The sequence below is a fragment of the Pleurodeles waltl genome, chromosome 10, assembly GCF_031143425.1.
Source record: "Pleurodeles waltl isolate 20211129_DDA chromosome 10, aPleWal1.hap1.20221129, whole genome shotgun sequence".
Lineage (NCBI taxonomy): Eukaryota > Metazoa > Chordata > Amphibia > Caudata > Salamandridae > Pleurodeles > Pleurodeles waltl.
In genome coordinates, this window is record NC_090449.1 from 258,470,754 (window position 1) to 258,495,952 (window position 25,199).

The 25,199-nt window shown below is 42.0% G+C and overlaps 1 protein-coding gene across 3 annotated transcripts in view; it reads right to left on the reverse strand.

Moving 5' to 3' along the window:
* NPRL3 (NPR3 like, GATOR1 complex subunit) overlaps nucleotides 1–25,199 on the reverse strand; it is a 334,166-nt gene that overhangs the window by 268,688 nt on the left and 40,279 nt on the right. Inside the window, exon 3 of one of the 3 annotated variants that reach the window (XM_069210379.1) lies at nucleotides 20,160–20,198. The exons of the other annotated variants lie outside the window; for them this stretch is intronic. Within the exon in view, the coding sequence (XP_069066480.1) occupies nucleotides 20,160–20,198 (39 nt within the window). The remainder of the gene's footprint in view (nucleotides 1–20,159; nucleotides 20,199–25,199) is intronic. 3 annotated transcript variants of the gene reach the window in all.

Consider the following 25,199-nt stretch of genomic DNA (forward strand, 5'->3'; position numbering starts at 1 on the left):
CTACTTAGGACTGGGAGGGAGTATCAGCCCTCTGTTGACGGAAGACCCATTGGCTCCATCAATGGAAAGCATCTTCTAATGGCCTGACAGAGTAGGGGCTGTTGGAGGAAGGGCATTACACAGTCAGTCCTATTAGGGTACAAAGTGTGATGACCACACAGAAAAAAAAAAAATGATCCCTACACCCAGGGAAGTAACTCCCTGAACCTGGGGTCATTAGCTTTTTGTTTATCGATAGCAAACTCCAGCTTTAGGAGTTTGTTTTTGAAATTTTCCGGCCCTTCACAGAGATCACTGGCACAAAGATCACAGTTGGGTCAACAATAATTCTTAAGTTTGCTGGATGGTAGTGAGTCAGGGTGGTGGATGTAACCTCCTCCGCCACCCTGATGGATGGAGCAACATCTGCCTAACTATAAATCAGGCCATATATCTTTAAAGGATGACCATAATAAAACGTACCCAACTGCAACACAATACAATGATATCTCCATTCTGTGATGGGAAACTCAGAAACACATGGTAAGCACCGCCGTACAGCCAATAGCACTACAAACCCACATCAGACTACGTACTATCCAAATTCTAGTTACAGAACAACATAGCAATTACCATACAAAGCACAAAGATGGAAATTTAAAGAAAAGTATAAAGGCATGCTAAAAACGGAAACAAGGGTATTTCTTACAACAGAAATACAATAACTGGCAGTGCTTGAAGCCCAGAAGTTCCTATACTAGTAGATAATGCACCTAGCTGTTTTTGGCCCCCTCTACGCCTGTGCAGCAGATAACATAACATCATTAGAGCACATGTCTGCATCTACAGACAGCCACAGGGCGTGTCCTCCCTTTCCTGTAATCTCGCGGAAAGCAGTTAAAGGCATTGGGTCTCCCACCCTACGGTCAACCAGCAAGGCAGTAGAGCGATTTTTTCAGTAAAAAGGTATTGTGAACAAAAATGAAATGTCCCGGGGGGGGGGGAGGGGGGGGAGAGATAACAAACTCTGAAACTACATCTTAACACTGAAGAAGACGGGAAGAGGTCCTTGGTAGCGTGGAAAGTCAGCAGAGCCGGGCTGAAACTATGAAATAAGTGACGGCAAAGAGATGGCCAAAGTCACCAGATTAGCAGCATTAAGCCCAGAGGTCCCTATGCTAGACCAGAACACATTCGCAATGAGGACCCAAAAACATGTGGCAAACAGGAAGCCTTGTGTCTGAGTCCCAGGGGTCTGAGCAGGCGGGACTGTAAGAGTTGGTGCGGTTCCAGGACCCTGTGAACTATCTGGCGAACAGCAACCGCTCCGAGGATGCCAGAAAGAGGCAGTATTTATAGATTCTGGGGCGAAGCCAGTACTTTAATATCAGGGTGGCACATGTTTAGTGGTGGCGGAGAGCTCGAGTTTATTAAAACGAGATATGCCGAAATGAGAGATGCTCAGGGCTGAGATTGAGGGTGCTTCCTAGTGCCAAAATCAGGACCCGACCTCAAGGACGCTTGCTGGTTTTACAGGCTTCATCCTCTTCTCGCCTTGCAAAATGAGTGGATTGGGTAGAAACACATGGTGACCGCACGAAGTCAGTGAAGAAATTCCATAACAACAGGCTCTTGGCTCCAACCACAAGTCTATAAGCTAGAAGAGATCAACATACACTTCAACAGCTAAATGTAGAAAAATCCTTTACCATGTGAGTAGAAAATATTCCAGATAGGACATCACTCTTTAAATGTCAGTCCAAAATATGCACAAAAAGAGTAAGGCCAAAATATAACTGTGGTAATTTTGAAGCCGAAGAGTGAGGAAAATGAACACAGCAACATAAAATACAGTATTTTGATAAGCGGGGTGCTGAAATTCAGGGCAAACACGGCATATCTATTGTACGTAGGACCTAGAAACAAAGAAATATGTGGCAGGAGTAAAATATGTGTTCAGACTTAGAAATGGACAAGTCAGTTTGGCAAATGCCAGTGTAATTACTTCCAGCTGTTTGCACTCAGATAGCATACAGGGAAGCTTTAACAGTGGAAGACAGCAAAACTACATCCATGTGCAACAAAATCCTATAGCTGAAAATAATGTCTGTCAAAGATGTCTCTGTAAAGAAGAGAACCTGAAGGAGGCACATCAAGAGAAGGAAATAGCTGCCATATTCTCTCTCTCTCTCTCTCTCTCTCTCTCTCTCTCTCTCTCTCTCTCTCTCTCTCTCTCTCTCTCTCTCTCTCTCTCTCTCTCTCTCTCTCTCTCTCTCTCTCTATATATATATATACACACACACACACACACACACACATATATATATATATCCTTCTCCTACAAACACACACACATGCAGTTTCCATCTCTGATAACTCCACTCAGTACAGATTGGAGACATCTCAATGCATAGGGCTCTGTAAATAAATATGATCACCTGCACCAGGCACTTTAGGTATTCACTCACAGTAACAACCTTACAAAGACCCATTACAGACATATGGATTTTAAATATATACTTTCCCACTCCCTTCCTAACACTGACTCAAGAAATAGTTCCCTGTTTGTATCCGTTTCTCTCAGTTGCTGTGATGTGTGTTTGTTGCAAAAGAGCTTTCACATGCTGTTCCGAATAGCCATCTTTTGCCACTACACAATAAGTAGATAAACACAACTTGGTCAATTGTGCAGGAAGTACACAGCATTCTCTTACACTTGCAAACATGTGATCCCCACACACAGCCCACAACCCTGATGGTGGCCGTCTGCCCAACAGGTTTAGTCAAGAACTCTTCCTACTACCCCAATACCACCTTCTCACGGTTTCACATGGACGCCCAAGCTCACCACCCAAAATCTTTTTGTATTTAGTACTTCTAGAGTGCATTCAGACTGAAGGTATCCCAGTGCTGAAGGGGGAAAGGTAATAAGTACCTTGCAGAGGCGGACCTAGATACAGACTTCGGGGTAGTGGGAGGTTGCTAACACGTCCAACATATGGGTCACGACAAGCATTTACAGAAGTATGGTCGGAGATATCCTCACCTATAATTATTACAAACATGTTTTTCTACTCCCAGTGATCTTTAAAAAGCATACTAAGTGCATTGACAACTAAATAATAGCATCTACGAATTTTAATCAGAAACACAAAAGACAAGCTTTCACAAAGTTACCCATTTTGTCAATTCACTGATAACTTCTGTGACAGGAGAATTTGCTTGTGAAATATTTATCACTGCAAGTCCAGAAAAAAAATGCTCCTGTCCCATTAATGACTGAAGGTACAATTAAGTTTATCCTATTGCATGGTGCAAAACAGTCATGGATGAGGCTGCCCTTATTTACTGCTACCTAAATATAAGGCTTAGTAGTAGTGCTAATTTGAGCCACTGGTTGTAGGTGGAACTCATTTGTACTAATTTTTGGGTTTCCTCATTAGACTTTGTTCCAGAGATAAAAACTCAAAAGGAGGAAAAGAGGAAGAGAAAGATAGAAAAAATTTGACAAAGGGGAGAAATCAAAGATGAAAACGAAACTGCAAGAGTGAGATAAAGCAGAAGGGAGTGCTGGTGGTGGATGAAAGTGGCACACAGTAGACTCACATCTAGGCAGTCTTGATATTCAGCTCTCCCAACACTCGAAATTGCCGGGTTTGAGCTTCTGACCAAAACTTTGGGCCCAGCATTTATTATTTTACAAATTAAGGGCTGCTTAGTGTGTTATCATATATTTAGTTGGGGTATGTCACAGGTTTAATTAAAAAAACATACCATTTCTTCTACCGGAGTTAATCGTGAGCTAATGAGTTGGTAATATTGCTGCCTGTAAATGCACTGCCACACACCTGTGCTATACTAAAAAAAATCCATTAGTTATTGTTAGCACACCACATCCATGCAGGATAGCATCTGGCTAATATTGATGAGCTGGCAAAAAAAAGTTGCCTTGAAGGGAGTATTAGTGGGAGAGGTATCAGTCTCAATGTTTGAGGCCTAGCTAACTACAGATACAAAGTTATTTTTGAAGATGTGTCCAATAACAAGACCCTGTAGATATGAACAGAATTAAAGACAAGGCAGCGGTCAAGTAAAGGGCATGCCACTACTCCATTTGCATCCAACGTATTGTTTAAATCATCCCTTGTGAAAGTCAGTGTTGCTTTTGTGCCACAGTGATACCAGAATCTGTTCTGGTAATCTCTGAGGAGGCTACTTTCTTCCATGAATGTACCTATTTGTCTTGACACTGATCTTTCAGTCTTAGAAGCAGTTGGTTATTGGTATTAGAAAGAGCCCTTGTTTAAAGAACTCTATGTTTTATGGAGTTATTTTGAGAAGAGAAATTAATCCAATAAGTTGTTGCAACCTTTGACTGGATAAGCTGCAATGCTATTAACAAGTATATTCTTGCATATATGAGTACAATATGGGTCTACCAGTGATTATGCTGGTCTCCAAGATTTTGCAGCCTTGATAAAGTTCTGTTTTATCAGGAGGTTAAAGATGAGTAGTTGTTTTTATGATTTGTTTTGTAGTGAACTGTGCAGCACTGCTGAAATTGTAACTGAGCAATCACTGGGCAATGGAGAGGGAAGCAGGGGGTCTAAAATCATTTTCAGCATTGGAAGTAATTCTGGAGTGGCTGGCACACAGCACAAGCCTTTGAGACCTTTGACTATGCTGCACAGTCAAAGACCTCAAGGCATCAGGATGTCCTAAGGTACTTTGACTTCAGGTATTGTGGTTATGGGGCCCATTTTCATGTGAACTCTTCTAGACTATCAATTCTTGGGGTCATTGTCAGATCTTCCTGTTTAGGTCTTCTCAGGTCTCTTGAGTATGGTCTGCTGTTCAGCTGTCGGTCAACTCTTTAAGACATAGGTCAGGGTCCTCTGAAGCAAGACAGGTATCCGGAATCTTGGCTCCAGTCAGCTTTCCCTGCTACCTACCCATTTGTTGTTCTTCAGAAGAAAAGAAAATTAAATGTCTATGCTGCTCACCATATAAAGGTTGAGCAATGGCTATCTGTGTAGGTGTGTGCTGTTTAAACACTGACAATTATTGGAAATATATATATTACGTTTGATGACTATACATGAATGATTATACATTGAGGCACAAATGTACATCAGTTTAGGATCCATGCAATGATGCATTTAGCGGAGTCCACTAAACATGTACAGAGCGAAAAAATCTCAAGGGAGCCTAAATTAATTTAGGAAAAATATATTGTTGCATAAATATGTACTCTACTAGAAAAGATATGTTTTATGACAGGCAACTGTGCTCTGGGCACTACCTAGTTTCATGTATTCACTGTAATTCACTTACTAAGATTTGAAAGGGAGTAAAAGGCACAATGGGTGCAGATAGGAACTGTGCAAGATTATGGTCAATAATTGCAGAAAAGGAAATAAATGAAAGCAATGCGATTTTGAATGAAAGAGTGCCATAAAACCACCCCACTGCATCTGGATAATGAGTTATGTCATGGCAACCTATGACGTAAATCCATGTGGTAATCTGGAAAAGACTAAGGGCCATATGTACGAACACTTTTTCCCATTGACACAGAATGGGTAAAAACCTTTGCTACATCTGGCCCTAAGATACTTGTAAAGTGCTGTGATGCACTTTATTTAAAGCACCATAGTTAAGGGATATGTTTCAGAGATTCAGAGATTTACTTTTTGGGTCTGGCATCAAATTGCAGCAATCACCTGACCTTATGTTATCAAATGAAAAAGAGCTTTAAGAAGCACACCTCAGGGGCTTGTCTCCTCCCACACGCTCGTTACCTTGAGGACAGTATTTGATTTAGCAGTGTGTGCTGCCATGGAGAAACACTGCTTGTCGTACTCCTGTTGGCTCCTGAGGGGAGTCAGTTAAAAAAAACGTAATGATGCTGCAGTTTGCAGTGGGAAGACTCATCTACCATGCAATAGTATTGGCCAATAATATTGCTAAAGAGCCATGACATGCTCACTGTGTACATTAACTACTGTGGGGACCACGTTTTTATTGATAGGCCTATCCCGTTTGGCGAATAGAGCTTCTTTAGAAGGGTGTTCCCTCTTTCAAAATGGCAGTGGCAACTACAATAATGCTGCACAGGCATCTGTGCATTTTTATTCTATCATGTGCACGTTTGTGCTGTGCAGAATAAGCAGTTTTTTCTGCCCTCCCATCCCACCACTGTGACGGACATGCAAGTTGCTGTAACCTCAACAGTCTCATGCTGTTCCTTCCTCCTGCACCAACACACTGTCTCCGTTCGCCCCCCATCTGCAGCAGCCTGCACATGGCTTGGGATAGCCTGAACCACATGGCCCAGTTTTGATTATAAAACGGGACGAAATACTGGTAGGGGAAGAGAGCAACATGCTTAGCCACTTTTGAGATGTCTGTGATTATACAGTGCTGTTATTTCATTGAGAAATATATGTTCCTGTCCTTTCTGCAGACACGGAACGCACTTTATTCTTTATCTGCCCCATCTGCACCCTTCTGATTCTGCACACTAGTGCTGGCTAAAGATCTTTGTTAGTGTTGGGGTGTGATTCTTCCCTTGAATTTCAGCAAGCAAAGTGAGTAAACAGTCTTCTTCTCTGTGATGTTGGGGACAGTGGGCTCCTCTCCCAAGAATTGTAAAAAATATTTTGGGTCAGATTTGTTAAAACACCATATATCCTGAAATGGCATTTATGAAACATTCTACTTACTACTTTCATGGTGTGTGAGAGAAGCCTGGCCTTTCCTATGAGTAGATCCCATTGCTAAAGAAATCTTGAAGACATTCAGAAAGATGACCTAGGAATGCATTCTGCCCGTTGCTTGCCATAGGATTTGCAGTTTGTAACACATTTTCTCCTTTCCATTTGCTGGCTTTATTTGTGTTAGGCTGTGAAGCTTCAGTTTATACCTTCCCTTGCCCAAATCTTATTTACGGTATCCTTCCGAGTGCTTCCTTTCTGAAAACAGGTTGGTAAATCTTGTTCTTATTTTGTCACATTTGCTGTACATTCAAAGAGCGAGGTAAAATGTCAGGCACTGTTTTCGAGGGCGCTTATTTACTTTACACTGGTGTACAACATGGCTAAAACACATTGTGAAAGCCAATAGCTCTTGTATTAACGAGACATATTGGCTTTGCCAATGCTTGTTTCAAATGTCATAAGTCAGAAATTACTTTCACTATGCCAAGGTAAGCATTTTTGTGTAATTAAGCCCATTATGCCAAAGATTAAGTACAATATTCCAATGCCAATATTTGGCTATGGATCCATGGATACTCACCCAATAGTCATGGGTACCTTCAAAAATAACCTCCGGTACACAAGGATTAGAATTTTGCCATCAGCACCACCTATAAAATGAGTACAAGGTCTCTGATGACAGGTATGATGTGGATGAAAAAGTGTACTTCCTTACAATAGCTGTACAGGGCTTATATTTGGTTTCACATGTGAATCAAGCAGCAACACTATTGGAAATGAATGTATCCACTTTTTAAAATGAATATCACAGCATCCACTTGATCTTATGAAATGCTTGACTCCTTAGCAAAACATATTTTTTATCCAGTAACACTTGTTACACGCATGTTGGGATTTTCAGGCCTAACTTATAATGCAAAAAAATAAACAACTAAACGTTCTAAAATGAAGCACTGTGGTGAATGAAACGCCGGGACTGGCTGAAGGTGTCAGATAATACAATGGTCAACGATGTAAAAAGTTTATAAAGTTTAAGTTTGTGATTTTCTGTGTATATTGTTGGAAACCATCAACAATCGATCAATAAAGAGAAGAAAGGACGAATATTGCATTTCATGTGCAGGTGGTAGAATTCAAACGATAGCTGTCACATATTCAAACTCCTCTAAAACTTGGAGCTTACTGAAAACATGATTGCCTACCACAATGACAGCCCAAGGGACTGTAGGGCCAATGTTACAGCACCACCTTCAGCCCCCACCCCTCCTTTGGTCATGCTGAGCACCAGAAGCAACTGAACATCTGAATTGAGAAGATGACAGTAAACCTCAATGCAGGTACCTGTGTTCCCATGCAAAGCCCAGACTTTGATGGCCTTTCAGGAGTCCCAGGCTCCCAGCCAGTGTTGGGGCTGGAGCCCCAATGTAATAAAGAAGCCTGTGCCCATGCCCACAACCTGAAACAGCTCTCCACTGTGGCCCCTGCTTTCAGAGTAGTCCCATCATGCAGGGGAACAGGGCCCAAACACTGATCTATGCTGTGGCTTCAGCAGCATCGAAAAGACCAGGCTCCTATGTAGGTCAAGGGTAGTGAAGGATTAAAAAGTACTTCTGGAACCAGTGCTGCTTCGCTCACCCACAACGCACCTCATGCCTGAAGTCCCCATTTGATTCCCTCTCCAGCACACATCTGTCAAATTGCTACATCCTTAGTCTGCTGCTTCCCCCTTTTGCAGCCTTTGCCTGCTTTCTCCTTCTTTACCACATAATCTCTCACTCCCAGCTCATCCTCACAGCCTTAGACCGATCTTCAATCCTGCACTATCCTCCAAAGCCTCAGCCCCAGTCTCCCTCCTCTGGCCATCCCACATCCTCAGTCCACCCTCCCCTCTTGCCCCAGACCTATAGTTGTATATGAAACGGACTAGGCACCCACTGCTACAGAAAGAGCTGGTATTCTATATGTACCTTTGTTGAAATGTGTATATTCACGAGAGTTAGGTAATTCTTAGGTCTTGCCTGCGACAGCGCAGGCACACCTTGCACATGCACTCTTGCTTGCGAGACATGTTACATATAAAAAGGTGCTTTGCTAATGATTGATATGTGTGCCGGATAAGAGGTTTGCTGGGTGATGGTGAATATTGTGAGTGAATGCATGGTGATTAGTACAAGTGTAGGTTGAACGGTGTGCCAATTTGAGTGCAGGTTGAGCTGCATGAGTCCAAGGTGGATGGAGGGTCCTTGAGAGTGCCAGGTGAGAGACGTGCGTACAGATTGAGAGGAATGAGTGCAGGGTGAGTGGTGCAAACGGTGTAATTGCAGGGTGGATGGTGTGCCTGTGTGCGTGCTGAGTGTAGAGTGAGCTACAGGAGTGAATGGTGAGCCATGATGAGAGGAATTAGTGCACTGTGAGTGTTGTGTTTCAGTGAGTTCTGGCAGACTGCTGAGCCTGTGTGCCAGCATGGCGAGCCATGTGAGTGATGGGTGAACAGAGTGCCTCGGTGAGTGCAGGGTGAGAGGAGGAAGTGCAGAGTAAGTGGTGTGCCTATGTGAGTGAAGGGTGAACTGTGTGAGTGACTGTAGGGCCTTACCGATGTTAACGTGTGAAGTAGAATGAGAGGAGTGAATGCAGGGTAAGTGATGTGAGTGCAGGGTGAGTGATGTGCCCATTTAAGTTTGGGTGAGGATGAAGGTGCAGAGTGGGAAGATTGAATGGATGGTGAGTAACGTGCTTGTTTGAGATTGAGTGCAGGGTGAGTTGTGAGGCTGCAACATGAGTCCATGGGAAGCTGTGTAAGAACCGTATGATAGCTGTGAGTGCACGCTCAGCGGTGACAGTGACAGGTGAGTGGAGTGTCATGTATGTGCAGGGTAAGCGGTGTGCTTGTGTGAGTGCAGGGTAAGAGGAGAATGAGTGGCGTGAGTCCATGGTGAATGGTGGAAGTACAGTGTGATCGCTGCGACTGTAGGGTGTGCGGTGTGAGTGACACGAGTGGAGCCTTCTGTGTCCAGGGTAAAAGGAGTGTGAATGCCATGAATGCAGGGTGAACTGCGCGAGTGCATGGTGATGGTGTAAGTACAGGGTGATCGCTGCGACTGCAGGGCGAAACTGTAAGCTAAGCGAGAAGAGTGACACAAGAGTGGAGTGTCATGTGAGTGCAGGGTAAGCGGTGTGATCGTGTGAGTGCAGGGTGAGAGGAGGGTAAACTGTGTGCGTGCAAGGTGAGAGGTGTAAGTACAGTGCGATCGCTGTGAATGTAGGGTGAGCTTGAAACAGAAAGGCGAGTGGTGAGAATTATGGGTAAATTGTCTGAAAGCAGGATGTATTCCCAGACACTGAATAACTCAGCATGTTATGCAAGTTTGTCGAGTGGGGTTTCGGATATAATTTAAACTATTGATATTATAGTATCAAGTAGGCTTGAGGGACGATGAAATAAATTATTTGTCGATCCTGCAACAAACTTTCAACCGCTTGATATGCCTTATATACAGGGCCACTGGAACTATGCGATTGTGCAGTTGCAGCGATTTTTGCATAGTTATAGATTTGCCTCATAATACATCACCTGCTACATAGTCTACAGATCTGAACAAAGAAATTGTTTGTAACTTAAACAATTCAAAAGTTAGTAAAAACGCAGCAACACATGTTGCTGCGCAGTGGAAAGCCCTTTGTAAAGGTTGACTGGTAACTTTTCTGAAACTTATTGCGATATTTGGGTATAAACCAGTACTTTAGAAGTGCAACTACTGCCAAGACAGTGTTAACAAGTTTAAAATTTGCAAAAAATTGAAGTAACTTTATCACAAAATGTGCTGCATATTTCTGCCTAATTTGCCTTTTCTTGCCGCATATTTGACTCAATCCTGCCACATAATTTGGCCCTCCATTGCCGCATATTCCTAGGAGCCCTGCTTATAGGTTTGCAACCTTTCCAGAAGAAAAATGTTTGCGACTTTTCTTGTTGTTTTAAGAGTCAACAAGGCCTGCACAATATTGAATGTGTTCATTTGTAAGATGAGTTTTCTGCCTTTGTTAAAGTATTAGTCAAGGCTCGTTACAAACGGCTCTATAACAGATTTTGAGGCGTTTTCCGTTTATATTTGCTGACAAAAGTAGGTACAAATACGAGCTAAAAGTACCCGGCCTTTGATCATTTTGCTTATTTTTAAAATACTGGTATGCCAGTAAAAAAGGCACCCCCGCCCCTCAAGTGTCCACTGTGGCAGCAAATGTAGTTTACAAATGTAAAGAATAGGCAGAGTGGGGACGCAGGGTGTCTAGCACCGGGTGTAAAGATCAAGAAAGCCGAGTTAACAAGTAAATGGTATTTTAAAGACCTGAGAGATTCTTAGCTGAGGCTGAGATAAAGCAGCAGCCACTGCAGAGCCAGCCCACAGCAGCAGGCCGTGTTTCATAGCCCGGACTGGAGGCTGCATCAGCCCGGGCTAAGAAACACAACCGGGAGGGCTAGAGCCCTTCCAGCCATATAGTGCTGCTCGCCTGCAACCTTATGTGTCCTGACCTCAGAGTACCTCGCGCGTCCTGACCTCAGAGTACCTCGTGGGTCCTGACCTCAGAGTACCTTGACCTCAGAGTACCTCGTGTACCTTGACCTCAGAGTACCTCGTGTGTCCTGACCTCAGAGTACCTTGACCTCAGAGTACCTCGTGTGTCCTGACCTCAGAGTACCTCGTGGGTCCTGACCTCAGAGTACCTCGTGGGTCCTGACCGCAGAGTACCTTGACATCAGAGTACCTCGTGTGTCCTGACCTCAGAGTACCTCGTGTGTCCTGACCTCAGAGTACCTCAAAGTACCTTGTGTGTCCTGACCTCAGAGTACCTTGTGTGTCCTGACCTCAGAGTACCTCGTGTGTCCTGACCTCAGAGTACCTTGTGTGTCCTGACCTCAGAGTACCTTGTGTGTCCTGACCTCAGAGTGTCCTGACCTCAGAGTACCTTATGTGTCCTGACCTCAGAGTGTCCTGACCTCAGAGTACCCCGTGTGTCCTGACCTCAGAGTACCTTGTGTGTCCTGACCTCAGAGTACCTTGTGTGTCCTGACCTCAGAGTACCTTGTGTCCTGACCTTTGAGTCCTGTCTGTCGACACTAACCATGTTTGCATTTTTCAATAGACTTTCAAACAGAGGATGCTGCAGCCAATCCCTTCCACTCATTAAACACGGCTGTAGGATGAGCTGTCTGGTGTTTAATAAGTCAGCAACTCCTAAGACTCTGTCTTCAAGTTGTCTTCTACTCACATGGTAAAGGGGCTTTTCAACATTTAGCTGTTGAAGACTATGTTGATCTCTTCTAGCTTATAGACTGGTGGTTGGAGCCAAGAGCCTGTTGTTATGGAATTTATTCACTGACTTCGTGCGGTCACCATGTGTTTCTACCCAATCCACTCATTTTGCAAGGTGAGAAGAGGATGAAGCCTGTAAAACCAGCAAGCGTCCTTGAGGTCGGGTCCTGATTTTGGCACTAGGAAGCACCCTCAATCTCAGCCCTGAGCATCTCTCATTTCAGCATATCTCGTTTTAATAAACTCGAGCTCTCCGCCACCACTAAACATGTTCCACCCTGATATTAAAGTACTGGCTTCGCCCCAGAATCTATAAATACTGCCTCTTTCTGGCATCCTCGGAGCGGTTGCTGTTCGCCAGATAGTTCACAGGGTCCTGGAACCGCACCAACTCTTACAGTCCCGCCTGCTCAGACCCCTGGGACTCAGACACAAGGCTTCCTGTTTGCCACATGTTTTTGGGTCCTCATTGCGAATGTGTTCTGGTCTAGCCTAGGGACCTCTGGGCTTAATGCTGCTAATCTGGTGACTTTGGCCATCTCTTGCCGTCACTTATTTCATAGTTTCAGCCCGGCTCTGCTGACTTTCCACGCTTCCAAGGACCTCTTCCCGTCTTCTTCAGTGTTAAGATGTAGTTTCAGAGTTTGTTATCTCTCCCCCCCCCCCCCCCCCGGGACATTTCATTTTTGTTCACAATACCTTTTTACTGAAAATATCGCTCTACTGCAAATACTATTCAAACACTGACAGTCTTATTTGTTTTGCTCTTTTTAAACACGGATAGCTGTCTGCCTTGCTGGTTGACCGTAGGGTGGGAGACCCAATGCCTTTAACTGCTTTTCGCGAGATTACAGGAAAGGGAGGACACGCCCTGTGGCTGTCTGTAGATGCAGACATGTGCTCTAATGATGTTATGTTATCTGCCGCACAGGCGTAGAGGGGGCCCAAAACAGCTAGGTGCATACTCTACTAGTATAGGAACTTCTGGGCTTCAAACACTGCCAGTTATTGAATTTCTGTTGTAAGAAATACCCTTGTTTCCGTTTTTAGCATGCCTTTATACTTTTCTTTCAATTTCCATCTTTGTGCTTTGTATGTTAATTTCTATGTTGTTCTGTAACTAGAATTTGGATAGTACGTAGTCTGATGTGGGTTTGTAGTGCTATTGGCTGTACACGGTGTGTTTCTGACTTTCCCATCACAGAATGGAGATATCATTGTATTGTGTTGTGTTGCAGTTGGGTCCGTTTTATTATGGTCATCCTTTAAAGATATAAGGCCTGATTTATAGTTAGGCAGACGTTGCTCCATCCATCAGGGTGGCGGAGGAGGTTACATCCACCCCCCTGACTCACTACCATCTGTAGTGTACACTTAAACAGTAGTAAATGCATCATGTATCATATGTCTTCTTTGGCGTAGACACATTAGAGGTGTTAATGCACTAATTTTCCTCCCATATTCGTATGTTTGTTGGCAAAACACCGTTTGGTCCTAAGTCAGCTAGGATGTAAAAGAAAGATACACCAATATTTGTGCCATGCTGGTTACAAAAAAACATAAATAGCTCTATTCATTGTAGAAAACGTGGACACAAAGGAGAACACACGTCATCGATCACAGACCCCGGCACTGCTCAATAAGCAAGAGAAATACTGCCCAAAAGGTGGCACCCATGGGCTGGCGGAGGCCCCGCCACTGCCTGCGTCTCTGATCTCAACAGGAGCCTTGCCTCAGGGGCACAGGAGAGGTGCCATGGTTAGAAGCTAGCGGGCGAGACCGGGGAAGTTACCTGCACAAGCAAACAGCATTACTCATGTATAAGTGGTAAAGACGCCGAGGCACGCGACCAGCAGTGCTGTGAAGAAACTAACGCACGACTGTTTCCGTGCGCAAAAAAATAAAGTACAAAAAAACAATGCTGTGGGGGTGAGCGTTTCTGAACACTGGCAAACCACAAACGTCTGTATATCTCAACCGTGTTTAGAGCTGTCCAACTTTAGCTAACTAAGTGAATTTTAATAGTACATTGCTTTTACATTGTGACATCACTCAAAACTTATTAAAAAATAATAACTATAATAAGGTTTTATTATTATGGTGATAATACGGATTTGTACATTATCATTCTTATTGTTCGTCCTAATAATAACTATAACAATAACATTATAATGTATAGTGCGTGCTAGCTTAGTTTTGCAGCGCTGTAAATAAAAGTTGGTACTATTAACCAAATTAATGTGCTCATTTTATAACCCACGTAGTTGGGGGTGTAGTGGTGGGGGAGAAAGACTGGTGGCCCTCCCGACACAACACGTGTAAGGCGGGCGATTAACTGATAGAAGGGGCGAGCGTTTAACTCAATGAAAAATGTCACTGACTGGAACAGTGTATGTTAAAAACTGCTAGTCTCAGATTTACAGGCCCTCCAGGTCCAGACTGAGAACTGATACTGAAGTAAAAAGCTGCTCGAAAGAGCCTCTAGTGAGCAGACGGGCGATATATGTGGTGCATGCCTGTGTGTAAGCCAGTCCTTTAAGTAAGCCGGGGCCCTTCAGGTCCGTCAGTAATTACTAACTGACGTTGAAACGGGCCCCTATCGGAACCTCGGTTCACGTCCTTAACTTTACAGGCACAAATTCAGACAAAGTGCTGAACAAGGACTGTAAAACTTGCCGTGGTAATCCATGTCAGGGATGGGGGCCCTATTTACATTGCATTTGTTTTACCTACTCTTGCACTTTCGCAACGGTTCTTGTTTTTGCTAGGATGTTGCGTTTCTGTAGTTTTTTTCGTGTAACATATTACTCTCATATACTGCGTGTTGTGAATCGAGAGGCCTCTGGGAGTCTCTGAGAGTTCACACATTAGTTCACATATTACTCTCATATACTGAGTATAGTGAAACGAGACAACCCTAGGTGTCTTTGAGAATTCCCATATTACTCTCATATAGTGCATGTTGTGAATAGAGACGCCTCTAGGTGTCTTTGGGACTTCGCTTATTCCTAACAGAGTGCGTATTGTGAATCGAGACGCCTCTAGGTGTCTTTGGGACTTCACTTATTACTAACATAGAGTGCGTATTGTGAATCGAGACGCCCCTAGGTGTCTTTGGGACTTCACTTATTACTAACATAGAGTGCGTATTGTGAATCGAGACGCCTCTAGGTGTCTTTGGGACTTCACTTATTACTAACATAGAGTGCGTATTGTGAATCGAGACGCCTCTAGGTGTCTTTGAGAGTTCACATATTAGTTCACATATTACTCTCATATAGTGCGTATTGTGAATCGAGACGCCTCTAGGTGTCTTTGAGAGTTCACTTATTACTAACATAGAGTGCGTATTGTGAATCGAGACGCCTCTAGGTGTCTTTGAGAGTTCACATATTAGTTCACATATTGCTCTCATATACTGAGTTTTGTGAAACAAGACGCCTCTTGGTGTCTTTGGGAGTTCACTTATTACTAACATACAGTGCGTATTGTGAATAGAGACGCCTCTAGGTGTCTTTGAGAATTCCCATATTACTCTCATATAGTGCATGTAGTGAATAGAGACGCCTCTAGGTGTCTTTGAGAGTTCACATATTACTCACATAGAGTGCGTATTGTGAATAGCGACACCTCTAGGTGTCTTTGGGAGTTCACATATTACTCTGATATAGTGAGTGTTGTGAATTCATACGCCTCTAAGTGTCTGTGAGTTCACATATTACTCACATATAGTGTGCATTGAGAATAGAGATGCCTCTAGGTGTCTTTGGGAGTTCACATATTACTCACATATAGTGTGCATTGTGAATAGAGATGCCTCTAGGTGTCTCTGAGAGTTCACATACTATTCTCATATAATGAGTGTTGTGAATCGAGAGGCCTCTACGTGTCTTTGGGAGTTCACATACTACTCTAAATATAGTGCAGATTGTGAATCAAGACGTCTCTAGGTGTCTTTGAGAGTTCACATATTACTCTCATCTAGTGCGTATTGTGCATTGAGAAGCCTGTAGGTGTTTCTAGGAATTCACATATTACTCTCATATAGTGAGTACTGTGAATCGAGATGCCACTAGGTGTGTTTGGGAGTTCACATATTACTTGTGTGTATTGTGAATAGAGATGCCGCTAGGTGTCTTTGAGAGTTCACATATTACTAACATAGAGTGCGTATTGTGAGTAAAGACGCCTCTAGGTGTCTTTGGGAGTTCACATATTACTCACATAGAGTGCGTATTGTGAATAGCGACACCTCTAGGTGTCTTTGGGAGTTCACATATTACTCACAGAGTGCGTGTTGTGAATCGAGACACCTCTACATGTCTTTGGGAGTTCACATACTACTCTCATATAATGAGTGATGTGAATTGAGACGCCTCTAGGTGTCTTTGGGAGTTCACATATTACTTGTGTGTATTGTGAACTGAGATGCCTCTAGGTGTCCTGAGAGTGCACATATTAATTTCATATAGTGAGTATGGAGAATTGACACACCTCTAGAGTTCAGGTTGTGGGTGGCTGTTTATGAGGAGATATGACTGAGAGCTCTGAAGTTGTGCCTTAAGGCACCGCAAGTTTCTGACAGTGCCTGCCAGGATGTCATAAACGTGTTAGAATACCTGCTCATCCAATCACTGGCCTCTCTGCAGAGCGCGCAGAGTAATGGTCACAGGTGCAGATTGTGGCACTACAAGAAAACGTGTGAAGGAGGTACACAGCTGTCGAACTATTTACAGGACGAAAGTAAAATAAAAGGCAGTGCTTATATGTGAGTCCGTTGATGCAGGGCAATGATGAAGAAAAGGAGATGTAAGGAAGTATATGCAAGACAGAGTGGAAAGAGGGACGAGGTTAGGTGTGAGACATGCAGACTGAATAATTCAGAAAGACGTGTAGAGAAAAGGATAATCAGTGTCTAAAGGGGAGACTGTAGAAGAAAGAGGTGTAAAGGTAACAATGGGAGAGTAAGTCTCTGAGGACTATTACCATTTACACAGAACATAGTAATGTTTACTTCACCAACTCAGATTTTCATAATTGGAACATTTGTTATTCTGGAAAAAAACACTGATACTCATTTATCTTATACAACTAATAAGCACTGGCAAAGCCAATAATTCTGTCTTGTTTTAGGTGAATGACCATTGTTGTTCTATATCCAGACATATAACAACTGGACATAGAGGCGCCAAACAAACTCGCAGAGGCACCAGAATACTCAGCGGGTGGAATCCTATGAGGAAGCACAGGATTTAGCTCATGCCCATAATGACTCTGGCCATGCCTCTTAGAAAGGATTCCTAATTACACTTCTTAGGCCGCACCACTTTTACAGACCCTCCCCCTCCACACTGTTCACCCCGCATAAAGCCCCGTTGTAAATTAATAGAGGCAATGTTTATTTTTCATTACGTATTACAGTGGGGTTTCTTTAGGCATTTTATTAGCATTTACAGTACAAACATAGTAGGTTCAAGTTTTAGATCAAAAATATACTGTACCATCGTACTTTTGTTTAAAAGGGGTTTTCACCGCCCCCTAAAATGGAAATGCAGATTTACAGAATCAGGATTTTTACGTGTACCTACCCAAGAGGAAAGGTCTGCTCACCTAGGATTTTTTTTCGAACTGAGTTAGTATATAAAGGAGGCAGCCGTGCAAAAGTTATGAACACTCCCCCACAGTCGGATCTTTCTGGGATTCACAAAGGTTTTATGGGTAATTTCCCACCAGGCAGAGAGTTGTAAATGAGCATTAACACAACACTGACGTACGTGTTTTAGGAGGGTGATGGAGAAATGATCATCTAGAAATGTTATGGAAGTGTAGGTGTAGTTTCCCTAAAGAAAAAAAAAACAAAAGGGGGAAAAAATACCCCGTTCTGTCCACAACTCGAAATAAGTGCATCTCTCTTGGCTTCTATGAGCAATACATTTCCATGATCGAAGCTCGAAAAAAAAAAAAAAATTTTGCTAACTGCAAGACAACTGTACATCTAAGACATGAGTCCATGTGTTTCTCCTTAACTAGGTTCATGGCTTCTCCTGCGATGGAGCTGGATCTGTTACCACTAACAACATAAATTGTCCAAAAGTGTGAATTACTTTTCTACGCACTTTTCTGTCTCTGCTTATCTATGGTGGATTACAAGAAAACTAAAATAAACCAAGATCCTCTATCAAGACTTCATTGACTGTTTCTGATGGTCTGTGGATCCAACAGACCATCAAAGTATTCCTGAAACTCTGCTCTAGAAATTGAACATACATACATGAATGACCTTGCAAATCTGAAAGCTTAACATACTTGAATCAACAAATACAGATGATGTAAAAATTTAAAGCAGTAAGTCTACCACCCACAAGCAAAAATGGAGTGCACTTTCCTCCTTTCGTCACCTAGCCAATGGCTATGGATCTGCTACACATCCATCAAGTAAACAAACTAAAGCAAGTATCCTCTAACTTTAGTCAACATTTATCTACCCTATAAGGCCTCTTTATGACTGACCTGATATTTGCCAAGGTATTATCACATGTACTTACCATTTCAGGGTGAGGATTTTAGAGTACTTGAAGAGTTTTTTTTTCTTCATGAAGACAACCAGGTCCTAACAGGAAGACATAGTATGCCAGCAAAACAATCACCCTTTAGGTTATCTACCACCGCTTCGGACCTCACTAGAAGTGGCCTGTTATTTGCCACAGTTATATCCCAACCTTCCCCATCCACCCGCACAGGAATGCAGCCTGTAAGCAACAGGTCAAATCCATGTAAAGAAAGCCTCACTCCAATGATCCATAGTAAGTTGCTCTAAGATAGAAATGCGGAGTGTTGAGCTTTAATTACAATAAATTAAATACACAAATAAATACATATCTACATAAATAAATAAGTAAAATAAAATAAAAATATTATAAATCACTTCAAGACATTTCTTCCAGAAAAGAAAGACTCCCCTCTGCAGGCCTCTATCTCTGGTTTCCAAAAACAAATCAAGGCACAAGAAGTCTGAGAATGCAAACTTGTAGCCAAATATTGGGAAATCTCTGTTCTACTGCACATTACAGTTCCTTTTGTAATGTTTAATATACTGACCATAATACTGAAACCGACTGCTTTAAGGTGCATATGTGGCTTTGCTGGCAACACAAAAAGTAGGATTTGGGGAATCAAAACCGAGTAATATAGCTCCACACAAAGTGTTTGTCATTACGTTAAAAAAAACATATATTGGTTAATGAGATCAGCATAGAGCAGATCTTCTGTCATTTTGGGTTGGCATTTTCTGCTCGTTACTACCAGAGGTAAGGTAATTACTGCTGGTGATAATGTGAAGAAGATAGCACCGCGCAGTATTTTCCACTTCTGAAATGGGGCATATTTTACCACCAACAATGATTGTCAGTAACTGTCACCAAGATTCTTATCCTAATGTCTCTAAAGAGTTCACCAAGGTCACCATGAGTCAGAACTATTATTTGAAAATAAGCCTTGGCAAAGTCAAAAGGAGTCCTGCTAAAACACTAAAATATCTGTTGCAAACATAAAACGACGTTTTTCTGTATATAATACATCTACAAAATAAATAATTTCATGTGCCAAGGGTTCAGTGCATCTTTTGGGTGCAGAAAATCCGTCATATATGGAAATGCAAGCACTCCATAGAAGGTGGAATGATCCACCAAACAACCAATAGCATAAGGTGAGAAAGTAATACTCCTCCAAAGGGAACTAAAGCCTACTCTGTGTAGCTGTTGAAGAATTAATGACAATGGGTCTGCAGACGGCTGTGCTTTCAAGCTGAACTTAAAAAGGAATGCATGGTGTGGGTTTGTGTCTGCATTAAAATTCTCTTGGTATAACCAGCTGGTTTAAGATCTAACATAGATGCCAACTATGACATACACGTATTCTACATAACCACCTACTGTAGACAACACATACACACGAAGCACATAAAGCACAGGTACACAAAGCATACATAATTAAGGTGCTCTTCTAGGTTTATTAGCTTTAAGATTTAGTATTTTATTGAATTAGTCTACATTTTTAGAATGAAGTGATACATTGAGCAGACGTCAAAAGACACTAAAAAGAGAGATGCATTCTAGACAAATGAGGCCTTGTCTAGAATGTCTGGTCTTACCCCGCAACCAATTGCTCATCAGTTGGAGGACATTGCTCTCTGAAATGAGAACATGGAAATGAACAAAAAACAAAGGGTAAAACAGGTACACAGTAGGCAAAATGGTAGCAATGATTTAAACTATAAAATGTACATTCCATATCCACAAAATAAAATACACAAATGCATCACCTGAAAAACATGGAAATAAATATATGCGAGAAAAGAGATCTACATATATTTCATGGCCTTAGAATGACCACCTGCTAGAGAAACAAACACAAAAATGGAGGCAAATACTCTTACAACACGCTTATTTCAGACTGGACAGGACATTGGTTATGTTTTTGTCACACATATTTAGGTAGGAGATGTACCAGCTGACGATAAGCAAACAATGATTGAAATGAGAATGAACAATTTGTCAATGTTTTGAGAAAATGTAGGAGCAATGAATGAGCACAATTGATCATAATTTTCAATTTGGAGCCATTGTCGTTGACACAGCAAAGAACCATAAACTGAAGGCTATCACTTAGCGACATGTGAACTAGCTATGAGAATTAGCACCATTTAGAACCACCTGCGTGTATGATGAAGGCAGATTTGGTGCTGCATCTATGGTAGAGGAGCAGTGATGTACATACCTGTGCTGTGTAGTGCCTTATGGCAGCAGCCTTGAAAAGTGAACATAGACATCAATAGTAAACTAAGGTCTGTCCAATTGCTCATAAAAAGTCCACAAAGTCTCTAACAAAAACCTACAAGGTCTCTAAGCAAAAGCCCACAAAGTCTCTCACAACATTTGCTGGTGTCCTTCAGATGAGCCGTAAAAATCCAGTATCCATATTCAGCAACAGAAAATAGCATTTTAAAAACAACCACACTTCATTATAGACTATAAACTATACCTCGTGTGTTTGATTCACGTGGGAAATAGCAGATTTCAGGATGAGCGCATCAGCAATTTAAAGTAGAGTCTCCACAATGAGGGTGCAGAGAAGGAAGATTTGATTCTTAATTTTGGGGGAAAGAGATCAGCCGCTCAAACCCAAAGTTGTACAAACACAAGCGAACTAATGAACCCCATGGGTATATGACAAACTACAAGAGCCTTGCAGCTACTATGATAAAATGGAAGCTGTGGCCTCACCTGCGCAACATGGCACACTCATCATTAGGGTGGGAATTCAGAAGGCACCTTGTCAGGCTTGAAGCCCCGCCTAGCCGTAATATAAATTGAGTTGTCCTGTTTGGTCTTAAAAGCATTTTAGAGAAAATCTTCATAAAGGCACAGAAAAAATAATGTTGCAAGGAAACGGAAGCAGCTGCCACGCTACAAAACGTGCCTGGTGCTCAAAGGGACTGAAATATTTATTGCACTAGCTCTTGAACTGCAAAGAAGCAATGAGTAAAAGGATTACATGATAATAAACGCTCACCCACAGTTGGTAGAATTTGATACCCATAGAGGAGGTGTTTTACAGACAGGTGATGAAAGCCTCACAATTATTTCTCTCTCAGGTTTAAGGCAGGACCAGAGCAAGAGACATATGATATTTGTACTGTACAAAAGTTGCCCGAAGAAGTTCAAAGGGCATTTGATAGACTATGGAAGAGTTACATTCAGAGGCATTCTGGGTGGTCTTTGCTTGCCCCATGATAGGCTTAAATCCAGTAAGGTGTTAGAAGCTCAGTTTTATCAGGTACCACTATCAAAGCTTTGCCTCTCAGAAGGAAAACCCTAGCAACGTGGCACAGGAGAAATGGGAAACTGAAAAAAGCAGAGATGCTAGTCAGTTAACAGAAAACAAAGAATTTGCAGGTATTAGCGCCACCGATGACTACAATGGACAGTCCAATAGCATGCAACTGATTGCATACACACTTCACCTTTAGTAGTCTTTAAATACAAATATTTGAAACTCTTAATACATGGCTGAGTAACTAAGCTAGTCAGGATCTGGAGTGATTTAAGTGAATGGTGCTTCACAGTCCAAAGAAACTTCCCAAAAAGTAATAAGGTTCACTATAGACAAAAAATGCCAGTCCTTAACTCTATTCTCAGGTCTGTTCCTGTCAGCATATTGTTCTGTATTGCAATGCCGAACCCAACAGAACGCTAAAAACTGGGCCCTCTTATATCTCAGGTCACATGGGCTGCTGATCCTAAAGGAGCAGCAACAGGTTTAACAGAACAGAAGATCTGTGTTATGGTGCTGTGGTTCCAATTCCACAGTTTTACAGACCATGCTGGACAACTCTTAGAATATCAATTCTTGTTATAAAAATGTTTATAGAAGCAAATGGGACTTTTTAGAAAGATTGTCAGTGATTCGGTTATTCAACCGTAAAAGATGACAATTGGCAATAAAACAATTCACGTTTCAAAGATATTTAGATCAAACTTACAGCAATAAAACATTTCAACAAGTACTGGGATAAATGAAGATCTGATTAAAATAAAAGCTAACCATCTCCTAACTCCTAAAGACTGATTTAAAAAAAAGATATCAAGCAAACATGTATCCACCTCTTGTAGTTTCCGCAAAATATCAAGGCATTGTCTAAAACCAGATTTCTTCAGTAATGGCCCAAAACTGAATAATCTAGACTCTTTATCAAATGTACAGAATAACGCATAATGTAAGGTGCTTTGATTTGAAATTCCATCATACGGGCATAAGGGCTGATCTCTTGATGAGTCACTCATTTTAGGAAAACCAACCTGGAAATGTATTGTATTTAGCTAGGAGTGAGTCAATATATACCTGTGTTGAGAGTTTATGACAAGATACAAATTACCCTCTGAGATTAAAAGGTATAAGCAAGCAATGTTGGCAACTTTGCTTGTTCCCAGCTGTAGCTTGTTCTGTCTGCTCAGATCCAGGAATAAAGTCTTCATATAATTCTTGGGCATAGTACAGAGAATCGGTTACTAAAAATGTCGGATTTACACACCCTCACACATAAATGCATTTGACCAGTCAAGAGGTAGGGAGTAATGCCAACAACTCGTTTGGGCTGGAATGTGACTACTGAGGGCAGGACCAAGGCTGATTTGAATATGGTTGATCCAAGTCTGGTGTAGAACTGAGAGCAAAAACTTCAGAAAGGAATGAGGTACAGAGTAATTATCAGTACCTGGGACAATTTCAACATTCCACATATCAACTTTTTGGTAGGGACTATATCCGAGACAGAAATAGGGCATAGTATTCATCTGGGACATGACTATTCATAAGAAAATTTGTTTCAGTGCTCAGAACCTAACTCATTTAAAGCAATTTTATGAACTAAATGAAAGTTGAGCTCAGTTGTAGAAAACGATAAATTAAACGTTACTGACCTATAACAATAGTTCTCAAGCTTAAGCTCGCATATTCAAACTTCAGGTTTGGAGTTCTTTGAACGTCTTTGAAGAAAGTCTTACCTTTGACCTCTAGACAGACTGGGCTCGTACAATTCTCCACACCTTAATAACAACTTCAGATTTATCTGCGTAAGCCAATATATCAGGACAAGTAGGCCTTTCCAAATGTGGGCGAATGGTCTGGTCATATAACTCTGATAAAATAATCCACTTTGAAAAGCTAGTGTTAGAGACAAGGAAACTTTCCTTCTCCTTTAGTTTTTCTTCTCCCGCATGACATCTCCTCAAGGTTCAAATGCATGAATTGTGTAGCAGCCAGTGCATGAAGCAACGACCAGGCAGGACTGGATGAAAAGGTGAAAAAAATAGGTATTTTTTAATATGAGGAGCAAACTACCTGAATTCAGAGAAGAATTATTACTGGAGTCGTGAACAAAACTGCAGGTCACATCTTTAAAAATCTCAGTCAAATAAGCCTTACTCAATGGTGCATCCTTATTGTGCCAAAGAGAGCCCTTGAACAACCTTGAGGGGGTGGTTTGCCGAATTACAACAAAATTGGATAAGTATCACAACCCACATAACCAATATATCTTTGGACATAGTATAACATTATGTAGTTGAACCAAAAGATGATGCTGGGAGGTTAGAATGGAAGAGGGTGGCCTGTGCATCCGCACAGGCATACCCTGTTGACTATTCCAGTTGCCCTGCATTCTTGCGTCTCTGTCCAGTAGTTGTAGGAGACCAGTGGGCTGTGGAGAATGGGTCACACTCATAGGGTTTGGTCATTCATGTCTAGAGCTCAGACACTGCATTCTAATTTCTGAGGGAGAGAATGGAAGTCCCAGCAGCAGCAACAGCACATGAGTCAAGAAGTTGTATATATTCGGAGCATTTTTGTGATGAGTGGCCTAGAGGGAGAGTGCATATGAAGAGGAGACAGTCCACTTTCCATGCTGTCCTAGGATTGCTGTCTCACTCTCCATCTACCATTTAGGAGATACTATTCTCTTTGATATTTTGTCATACTCCAAGTACCACTTGGAATAGGGAAGGGCATAGTGGAGTATATCACTCTTAATAGCGCATTTTCCACAATAAAACGTCTCGGTTGTGAAACCTGCCAGGTCTTTGTGCTTCAGACAACCTAAGAATCTTGTTTTTTTCTGTTTCCTCAACTTAGTCTGAGCCTCAAGCCACCAAGTATCCACTCCCTCACAGGTGCCATTGCTTGTTCATCAACAATTTACCTAATAAGCTATCCAACGCCGATCTCCACTCAGTCGTTTCAAATAAACTGAATACAGTAGAATCTGAAAACTGTGGATAACTACCAGTAACAGGGTAATAAGAGACTGCCCTGCAGGAGTCCATTCCAACACATCAACTCCAAACAACTCAAATAAATCCACTGGCTCGAAGAAGATCACTGTTGGTCAAAAATGCTGACCAGTAACCTAGCACTCTTGTGAGAATGATGAACAGGTGCCTAGAGCTGCAGTTGTAAAACATGGGCTTACGTGAGTTTATCGCCACACGCAGTGGTACTACTGCCTTGCAGAGGTATTCTGGCATGTGATATTTATACTGACCGATCAGCAAACAAATTAGTGAATGTAGATTTGCTTTATTCCTCTAGACGTGCTTAAAGGAAAGTTAAACATATGTCAGTAATTGCATCATAG